This window comes from Narcine bancroftii, chromosome 2 (assembly GCF_036971445.1).
Source record: "Narcine bancroftii isolate sNarBan1 chromosome 2, sNarBan1.hap1, whole genome shotgun sequence".
Taxonomy (NCBI): Eukaryota; Metazoa; Chordata; class Chondrichthyes; order Torpediniformes; family Narcinidae; genus Narcine; species Narcine bancroftii.
The window spans coordinates 370,793,107-370,803,910 of record NC_091470.1 but is presented as its reverse complement, the minus strand read 5'-3'; the positions used below and the strand labels follow the sequence as shown (position 1 = coordinate 370,803,910).

Here is a 10,804-nt window from a genome sequence, read left to right as displayed (position 1 = left end):
TGGCTCCTGGGCAGTGCTTTGTGTGCAGACTGATTTGGATGGCTGAAAAAGAACCAGTTGGGGCTGGATCAGGTGAGGGGGGTGTTGGGTTGTTGCAACTGGTGCCATTTATGGGGTTGGATACCTTTCTATGTTCCTAGTAGTCTTGGGGGAGGGTGGGGTGCTGGTTGGTTGACCGTAGTTGGTCCAGCGAGTGCCTCAGTTGCGGGGGGCCCCTGCATGTGCCAGGTCCTGGACAGACAGTGTCTCTCCACTCATCCTGGTATTGCAAGTAGGCATACAGGAGGTTCGCGTGGAGGAAGTGGACCTTCTTGACCAGGGGGTCTGCTTTGTGGGTTTGGATGTGTTTCTGGAGTAGCCCAGGTCCTGGGGACATCAGCCAGACTGGTAGCATTGTTCCCAGTACAGAGGAGAGACCTGATGGAGTTGCAGTACAGAGGAGAGACCTGGTGGCGTGGAGAGCCTCTGGTAGGATCTCTTGCCACTGGGAGACAGGCAGCCCTTTTGATTTGAGGACCAGAAGGTCTGCCCTCTAAATGGTGCTGTTCTCCCTTTCCACCTGGCCATTCCCTTGGGGGTTATACCTGGTGGTCCTGCTCATGGCTGTGCCTTTGGCCAGCAGGTATTAGCACAACTCCTCACTCATAAATGAGGATCCCTGGTCACTGTGGATGTAACTGGGGTATCCAAAGAGCGTGAAGCGGTTACACAGGGACTTAAGAACTGTGGCTGTGGTCATATCTGGGCAAGGGATGGTGAGCGGGAATTGTGAGTATTTGTTAACAAAGTTGAGAAAATACATATTCCGGTTCGTGGAGGGGAGGGGGCTCTTGAAGTCCATACTTAGTCATTCGAAAGGGCCTTGATCAGGTGAGCTTTCTCCAGCCAGTAGAAGTACAGCTTGCATCCGTGCAGACTGGGCAGCTGCGGGTCAGATGCCTGATAGCCTCCCACGTATGGGAGGTTGCAGGCTTTCACAAAATGATAGAGCCTGGTGACCCCGGGTTGGCCGAGGCTATTGTGAAGGGCTGGTCTGCTTGCGTGTTGGCACAGGTACCCCAGGACAGGGCATCAGGAGGCTCGTTGAGCTTCCTGGGATGGTAAAAAAAATCTCATATTTGTAGGTGGACAGATCAATTCTACACCTCAGGATCTGGACATTCTTAATATTTCCCCGCTGTTTGTTGTTAAACATGAATGTGACTGCATGTTGATCAGTCAGAAGGGTGAACAGTTTGCCTGCTAGATAATGCCTCCAGTGGCGCACAGCTTCCACTATGGTCTGGGCCTCCTTCTCAATGGCTGAATGCCAGAGTTCAGGGCCCTAGAAGGAATGGGAGAAAAATGCCACCAGACTGCCCGCCTGGCTCAGCCTGGCAGCTAGGGCGAAGTCAGACGCATCACTCTCCACCAGGAATGGGATGGATTCGTCGATGACGTGCATCGTCGCCTTGGCAATGTCACCTTTGATGCGAGTGAAGGCAGCTTGGACTTCAGCTGATAGGGGAAAGGTAGTAGTTTTTACCAGGGGACAGGCTTTGTCCGGATAATTGGGGTCTTATTGTACAAAATTTGAAAAGAACCCCAGGCACCTTTTCAGGGCCTTGAGCTTATGGGAGAGTGGGAGCTCCAGCAGGGGCCACATGCGCTCAGGGTCAGGTCCAATGACTCCATTCTTCACCATGAACCCAAGTACAGCCAGGTGCATTTCTTCTGGTTATGCGTGAGGTTTGGGCTTTAGCTGTCTTGAGGAATGTTTGCAGGTTGGTGTTGTGGTCCTGCTGGTCATGGCCACAGATGGTCACCATGCCCAGGTAGGGAAATGAGGCTTACAATTAGTGGTCATCTATCTCCTCTGGAAGACCGAAAACGCATTGTGACTCCAAAGGGGGCTCTGAGGAAATGGTAGAGGCGGCCGTCCAATTCAATCGCTGTGTATGGGCTGTCAACTGAGTAGATCAGTTGCTGACTTAAGGTGGGGGATATCAGGGAGCTGACCCGCAGCTGCCCGGTCTGCACGGATGCAAGCTGTACTTCTACCGGCTGGAGAAAGCTCACCTGATCAATGCCCCTTCGAATGTCTAAGTATGGTAGAGAAGACCCATTACTGGGCAATCTCGTTCACCATGTCGGCTATGTGGAGGAGGGGGTAGGTGTCTAAGAGGGTGAACCAGTTGATGGTCTGGCTGTAGCTATGACCATCCTGTGCTACATGCTGGTGCTGGGCTCTATGACACCCTCAGCCTGGAGTCATTTAATCTCAGACTCAATAAAGGCTCTGTCCCCAGGGCTGTATTGCCTGCTCTCTACTTGCTCTCAGCCCCACCACTAACACCCCCTGTCGGTGCCGCCACTAACCCCCCTCTCAGCACCGCCACTAACCCTCCCTCTCAGCGCTGCCACTGAAACCCCTCTCAGCGCTGCCACTGACCCCCCCAGCACTGCCACTGACCCCCCTCAGTGCTGCCACTGACCCCCCCTCAGTGCTGCCACTGACCCCCCTCTCAGTGCCACCGACCCCCCTCTCAGTGCCACCACTAATCCCCCCTCTAAGCACCACCACTAACCCCCCCTCTCAGCGCCGCCACTGACCCCCCTCTCAGCGCCACCACTGACCCCCCTCTCAGCGCCGCCACTGACCCCCCCTCTCAGCGCCGCCACTGACCCCCCCTCTCAGCGCCGCCACTGACCCCCCCTCTCAGCGCCGCCACTGACCCCCCCTCTCAGCGCCGCCACTGACCCCCCCTCTCAGCGCCGCCACTGACCCCCCCTCTCAGCGCCGCCACTGACCCCCCCAGCGCCGCCACTGACCCCCCCCAGCGCCGCCACTGACCCCAGTCAGCGCCGCCATTGACCCCCCCTCTCAGCGCCGCCATTGACCCCCCCTCTCAGCGCCGCCACTGACCCCCCCTCAGCGCCTCCACTGACCCCCCCTCAGCGCCGCCACTGACCCCCCCCTCAGTGCCGCCACTGACCCCCCCTCTCAGCGCCGCCACTGACCCCATTCTCAGCATCGCCTTTGATCTCTCCCCCACCCCGCTCAGTGCCTCCATTAACCCCAGCCACACCATTGTATTGGTGGTGGTGCTCGGGATATGGCCAAGGGAGCATCAGCCCGGTAAAGTTAGGGAACCACTGCTTTAAGAGAACAAATCAAGCTGTAAGCTTTGGAGATTGACTGTGGACTGACAGGCTGGGGACAGCAAGTACTCAAATTCACTACTGAAAAGAGAGGAAGGCCCTGGAATACAGCTGCAGAGACCATGGGACCAACATGTTAAAGGAACAGTACTCAGTTTGATCGGGGGATATTTTAAGGAAGGAGCACTTGGGGAAGCATCTCTTTGAAGGGATATGGTGCTGAAGTGGCCTCGTGTGGTTATAGACAATTTGTCTCGATTTCTCCCACCATGGCCAAAGGAACAGTCACTTTGGAAGGGGGATTAGTGTACCACATCGTGACCAAAAGGGAAGATTACTTTGACTGGCTGGCCCATGAAAGGGTTCTGGAAGTAGGGGAATACTGCATTTGGATTGTGAGGGTCATTTCGCTGACCAACGAAAGGGTTCCGGAAGCTTTGTGAAAATCACTTGCTTCATGTCCCTACACAAGGGGAGTTTTGATTCGTACTCATCTGAAAAAGACATTTTTCTGGAAGCAACTTGACAAGGATTTCATGAGTTTACAACAGTCTGTCACCCTGGTATTTCCCACCTTCTCGGTGATAACATTTTTGATCAATTTAAAGTAGGTGAGTCGATACTGGATTTTCTGAGAGTGAACATTGGAATAATGTTGCAGAATTGGAACCGAGTGCGTGCGCACACACACACACACATTCTCACACGCACACACTCTCACACTCACTCGCACACACACATGCACACACACACTCTCACACGCACACACACACATTCTCGCACTCTCACACTCACACTCTCGCACACACACACACACACTCACTCACACTCTTGCACACACACTCACACATTCACACACACACACACACACACACTCACACATTCACACACACACACTCACGCTCACACATTCACACACACTTTCGCATAGTTAGGGGGTAAAGTTTAGATAAAGTATATTATTGTTAATTAATAATTAAAAATATGATTTGAAATATAACACTGCCTGGGCTCATTTCTATTGCTGCTATCTGGTAAGTAATGGTACGTTCTCTCCATTTCCTCTGAGAGCTCCAATTTTTTCTCATCCTTCAAAACATACCAGGGTTAGTAGGTAAAAGATTCTGTTGATGGTGTTGTTAAGTGAAAAAAACACACAAATGGTGGAGAAACGCAGCAGGTCAAACCGTACCTTTATGTAGCAAAGGTGAAGAAACAGGACCAACATTTTATGCTTGAGCCCTTCATCAAGGTGTCTAGTAGGTTAATTTGGCGGCACGGTAATTACCTACCTAGTAGGTGATTGAGCGGCACGGACTCGTGGGCCGGAATACTGTGCCGATGTCTAAATTTAAATGTAAAAATGAACAAATGCTCTCTCTTTCCCTTAGCCAATAATCTTATCACCATCACATTGGTCTTTTCTTTTGACAGTACATAACCCGAAGTCAAATCCCTCAACAAATTATTGAATATACCTGAAATCATTGTTCCTCCCCTCACCCATTGATAACACTTTACTGAACCATATTTTACTGCATCCTCCGCAAATGCCTGCAGCTCCATCCATTAGCCCTGCAGTTGAGGGCCGTCTACTCTGTGTTATTGTTGGTCACTGTGAGTGTCCATTCTGATCTCATTGATATGATGTTTGCTTTCCAATGCAGGTATTAAGGAGACTGAGAAGGCTGACGATGGTGAGAGTTGCCTGTTACATCCATCGAGTACAGATGAGGTCTCAGCACCTGAGCAGAAGACGGTAGACCCTACTGCAACTTGCCCTCTGGAAGAAACTTCTTCAAAGGCAGTAGCAAAGATTGATTCTGACCTCATTGCATCTTGTCCAGAGGGAAAGGATGCAGATGGCAATGACAAACAATTACCATGCCTTGTTGATAAGGGCTTTAAAATGGTGTATGGTAGAATTAATGAGTTGGGAACTAAGATGGACGATCTAATTGGCAGTATTAAAAATCTTGCTGATGTTATGTCCAAGGAGCAAAGTGCAGAAGAGAAGCCGCACCGAGAAACAGAAGCTACCACAGATCAAACAAAGGCAGCAAAATCCCTGGAACCAAGGACACTAGGAACAGTGACATCTGGAACAAGGACACCAGGAGTTACAGCACCTGGAGCAAAAACACCAGAGGCAACATCAACTTCACCAAGAGCTGCAACACCTGGAGCAACTTCACCAGGAGCTGCAACACCAGAGGCAATGTCACCTGGAGCCACCTCACCTGGAGCAAAGACACCGGGAGCTACCTCACCTGGAGCAAAGACACCGGGAGCTACAACACCTGGAGCAAAGACACCGGGAGCTACAACACCTGGAGCAAAGACACCAGGAGCTACCTCACCTGGAGCAAAGACACCAGGAGCTACCTCACCTGGATCAAAGACACCGGGAGCTACCTCACCTGGAGCAAAGACACCGGGAGCTACCTCACCTGGAGCAAAGACACCGGGAGCTACCTCACCTGGAGCAAAGACATCGGGAGCTACCTCACCTGGAGCAAAGACATCGGGAGCTACCTCACCTGGAACAAAGACACCGGGAGCTACAACACCTGGAGCAAAGACACCGGGAGCTACCTCACCTGGAGCAAAGACATCGGGAGCTACCTCACCTGGAGCAAAGACATCGGGAGCTACCTCACCTGGAGCAAAGACATCGGGAGCTACCTCACCTGGAGCAAAGACATCGGGAGCTACCTCACCTGTAGCAAAGACATCGGGAGCTACCTCACCTGGAGCAAAGACACCGGAAGCTACCTCACCTGGAGCAAAGACACCGGGAGCTACCACACCTGGAGCAAAGACACCGGAAGCTACAACACCTGGAGCAAAGACACCGGAAGCTACAACACCTGGAGCAAAGACACAGGAAGCTACAACACCTGGAACAAAGACACCAGGAGCTACATCATCTGGAGCAAAGACACCAGGAGCTACATCATCTGGAGCCACCTCACCAGGAGCTACAACACCTGGAGCAAAAACACCAGAAGCTACATCACCTGGAGTAAAGACACCAGAGGCCATCTCACCTGGATCAAAAACACCAGGAGCTATAACACCTGGAGCAAAAACACCAGGCGCTACATCACCTGGAGCCGCCTCACCTGGAGCCGCCACACCTGGAACCACCTTGCCTGGAGCAAAAACACCAGGAGCTACAACACCTGGAGCAAAAACACCAGAGACAATCTCACCTGGAGCTAAGACACCAGGAGATACAACACCTGGAGCTAAGACACCAGGAGCTACAACACCTGGAGCTAAGACACCAGGAGCTACAACACCTGGAGCAAAGACACCAGGAGCTACAACACCTGCAGAAACATCACCAGGAGCTACAACACCCGGAGCAAAGACACCAGGTGCTACAACACCTGCAGAAACATCACCAGGAGCTACAACACCTGGAGCAAAGACACCAGGTGCTACAACACCTGCAGAAACGTCACCAGGAGCTACAACACCCGGAGCAAAGACACCAGGTGCTACAACACCTGGAGCAAAGACACCAGGAATTACAACACCCGGAGCAAAGACACCAGGAGCTACAACACCTGCAGAAACATCACCAGGAGCTACAACACCCAGAGCAAAGACATCAGGAGCTACAACACCTGCAGAAACATCACCAGGAGCTACAACACCTGGAGCAAAGACACCAGGAGCTACAACACCTGCAGAAACAAGTCCAGGAACAAAAACTCCAGAAACAGAAGCAATAGAAAGAAAAGAAGAATAAATGACAAAAGTAGGACAACAATACATTCTACCCTCTCCTAAACCAAGATGGAAAGATCTGGGTTATGTCTTTAGTGAAGCGCAATAAGAAAATGCTGAAGACAGTAAGTTATGTTTGTACTTTAAAAAGAACTTGTAAGAAGAATCTGAGCAATAAAGATCTTGTTGCCAATTAGCCTCATTTCTTTGAACAATCCTAGATAAAGTGTTCTCACTAATTGTCAAGTTATATATTTAATCTCTGCCCATATATATAACATATATAACAACTACAGCACAGAAACAGGCCAATTTGGCCCTTCTCGTCCGCACTGATCCAAGTACCCTCCTTTAATCCCACTTGCTAGCGCTCTCCCCATATCCCTCCATCCCCCTCCCATCCAAATACTTATCCAACTCTTTCTTAAATGACAAAATTGACCCTGCCTCCACCACCTTTCCCGGAAGCCCATTCCACACAGTAACCACTCTCTGAGTAAAGAAGTTTCCCCTCATGTTACTCCTAAACCTTTGCCCGTCAACTCTCAACCCATGACCTCTTGTATCCATCTCTCCTACTCTCAATGGGAAAAGCCTTTCCACATCAACTCTATCTATCCCTCTCATTATCTTAAACACCTCTATCAAATCCCCTCTCGGCCTTCTATGTTCCAAGGAATAAAGGCCTAATTTGCTCAATCTCTCCTTGTATTCCAGATGCTGAAACCCAGGCAACATTTTTGTAAATCTTCTCTGCACTCTCTCTATCTTGTTAATATCCTTCCTATAAATCGGTGACCAGAACTGCACACAGTACTCTAAATTTGGCCTCACCAATGCCTTATACAGTTTCATCATTACATCCCAACTCCTAGATTCTATGTACTGATTTATTTAGGCAAGCATACTAAAGGCCTTCTTCACCACCCTATCCACATGCGCTCCTACCTTCAGGGAACAATGCACCGTTATTCCTAGATCTTTCTGCTCCACTGTAATCTTCAACGCCCTCCCATTGACCACATAGGTCTTGCTTTGGTTATTCTTTCCAAAATGAAGCACCTCACACTTATCAACATTAAACTCTTCACCAAGATCACATGTATACGGGGTTTGTGGGTGAATTTGTCACATGGGTGTATTTGGGTAGCATGGGTTTATGGGCCAGAAGGGTCTGTTAGTGCGGTGTATGTCTGAATTTTGATCTTTGGTCCTGAAGGACCATGGAGGACATCTACAACACTTGATGCAGACGAAAGGCAATCAACATTGTGGAGGACTCCACATACCCCTCACTCCATCTCATAGGAGGTACCATGGTACTCGGGCCCTTACATCCTGATTGGGCAACAGTTTTCTTTCCCAGGCCATTGGATTCCTGAATTCCCAGAACATATGTGGATAGAGTACCTTGGTACTGTGGAGTCTTACAGTATACATCTTAATATTTTATATTCTATTATAACCTATTCTAACCTGTATTTATGTAAATCTGCTCTGTGATCCTGGAGAAACATTATCTTGTCTTTACTGCATAAGCACAGTATGAATGATAAAGGTTTGACTTGCTTGCCATTGAGTTCTAGCAATGACACCATTACGATTTAAACCAGTGGATCTCCACCTTTTTCTTTCCATTCACATCCCACTTTAAGTAACCCCTATACCATCGATGCTCTGTGATTAGTAAAGGGTTGCTTAAGGTAGGCTGTGAGTGGGAAGGGAAGGTTGAGAATCACTGCTCTAGGCCCAATTGTTACTGAAATATTTTGCTGGAGAACAATTGTCATTGGCCCATTTCCTTTGAAGATCAGAAACCATGCACATAACGAGTCAATGAAGGACGATTAAAAACATCACCAGGAGCTACAACACCCGGAGCAAAGACAAAAGTTTTCAAACTTTTCTTCCCACTCACATCCTTGATGTTAACAAGAATTGGACCAGAGAGTAAAGGTGTTTTATTTTGTATTAGTTGTAGAGAACAAAGGTCAAAGATGCACAGTGAGCAATGGAGAGTAATAGGAACAGGATAAATAATAATATATGTGGAAAACACATATATACCATCTTTGGTGCGGATGACACCAAATTGAGTGGAAGAGCAAATTGTAATGAGGATGTGGAGAGTCTGCAGAGAGATAGAGTTAAGCTGGATGAGTGGGCAAAGGTCTGGCAGATGGAGTACAATGTTAGTAAGTGTGAGGTTATCCACTTTGGCAAGAAAAATAAAAGAGCTGAATATTATTTAAAGGGTGAAAAACTACAGCATGCTGTTGTGCAGAGGGACTTGGGAGGGCTTGTGCATGAATCGCAAAACGTTAGGTTGCAGGTGCAGCAGGTTATTAAGAAGGCAAATAGATTGTTGGCCTTCATCGCGAGAGGAATTGAATTCAGGAGTAGGGAGGTCATGTTGCAACTGTATAAGGTACTGGTGAGACCGTACCTGGAGTACTGTGTCCAGTTCTGGTCTCCATATTTGAGGAAGGATTATACTGGCTTTGGAGACGGTCCAGAGGAGGTTTACTAGGTTGATCCCTGGGATGAAGGGGTTGACTTAGGGTGAAAGATTAAATCGTCTAGGATTGTATTCACTCGAGTTCAGAAGAATGAGAGGAGATCTTATAGAAACATAGAGGATTATGAAGGGTATGGATAGGATAGATGTAGGTTTTTTGAGCTGGCCGGGGAAACTAAAATGAGAGGACACAGTCTCAAGATTTGGGGGAGTAGATTTAGGACAGAGATGAGGAAAAATAGTTTTTCCCAGAGAGTAGTGAATGTTTGGAATTCTCTAACCAGGGAAGTGGTTGAGGCTGCTTCATTAGACATATTTAAAATTCGGTTAGATCAATTTTTACATGATAGAGGAATTAGGGGATATGGGGAGAAAGCAGGTAGGTGGAGTTAGGTCATAAATTAGATCAGCCATGATCGTATTGAATGGCGGAGCAGGCTCGATGGGCCATTTTTGGCCTACTCCTGTTCATACTTCCTATGTTCCTAAAACACAATGCTGGGGAAATTACCCAGGGGTCCTGGGCCGGTGGCCTGAAAACTGAAATGGCCGACCCAGTTACTCTGGTGTCGTCAGAGCTTGTGTGCGTGTGGCGCAGGGAAGCCCCTGGCTGATCAAGGGGAGAGAGGTCACTGCTGTGCGTGAGGAGGGGGGGAGCTCCGATGGGCCGCTGCTGCAAAGGCCACTCTAGTTTGTGGTGACAGCTCAATGAGGGAGCGCAGAATCAATGGCCGTCTTCCTTAGCCAGAGCAGTTTCAGCGGCGTGGGGGATTATGGGTAAGGAAAATGGCCATTGCTCCCAAACCCACATTGAGTCGACACCGCAAAACTGAGTGGCATGTCACGGCAGCAATCACCCCTTCCCTCCGTTTGTGGTAGCGGCAAGGCACAGGGGGAGGGGTGTGGTGGTTAGCGAGGCGTGTGGCACCTCACGGTTGGGTGGTGACTGACGGGAGCTACTGACTGTTGGGAAGGGGAGGAGACTGACAGCCATTAGTTCCCATGAGTGCGTAGCGTGTCTCTCACCATGACATTATGGGGGTGGGATCCCCCTTAAATCGCCAGGTCCCAGGAGGGCTACCCGGGTGCTGCAATTTGAAAGCACCTGAGAGAAATGGATGGCATTCTTATGAGGAGTGCAGTAAAAGTAGCTGTGGAAGTCACTGAGTTGAAGTAAATCAGATCAGATACTATTTATTGTCATGTAATAAAACACAAAATTGCCTTTAGCCTGCTACAAGGAATGGCATGGTCAGTGTAGTGATTAGTGCAACGCCTTTACAGCGCCAGTGATCGGGACCGGGGTTTGAATCCCACGCTATCTGTAAGGAGTTTGTGAGTTCTTGCCATTGTCTCCATGGGTTTTCCCCGGGGGCTCTGTACGGCAGGTTTGTGGGCGAATCGGGT

The 10,804-nt window shown here is 49.3% G+C and overlaps 1 protein-coding gene and 1 long non-coding RNA gene across 3 annotated transcripts in view; one reads left to right on the top strand and one right to left on the bottom strand.

The window, feature by feature from the left end:
- LOC138755860 (mucin-22-like) overlaps window positions 1–7,072 on the top strand; it is a 37,555-nt gene extending 30,483 nt beyond the window's left edge. For both annotated transcript variants that reach the window (XM_069922596.1, XM_069922595.1), the window contains exon 6: window positions 4,809–7,072. In XM_069922596.1, the coding sequence (XP_069778697.1) occupies window positions 4,809–6,901 (2,093 nt within the window). In that variant the 3' untranslated portion in view covers window positions 6,902–7,072. The remainder of the gene's footprint in view (window positions 1–4,808) is intronic.
- The window catches only part of LOC138755864 (uncharacterized), a 55,262-nt gene that overhangs the window by 29,979 nt on the left and 14,479 nt on the right, over window positions 1–10,804 (bottom strand). The gene's annotated exons all lie outside the window — the stretch shown is intronic.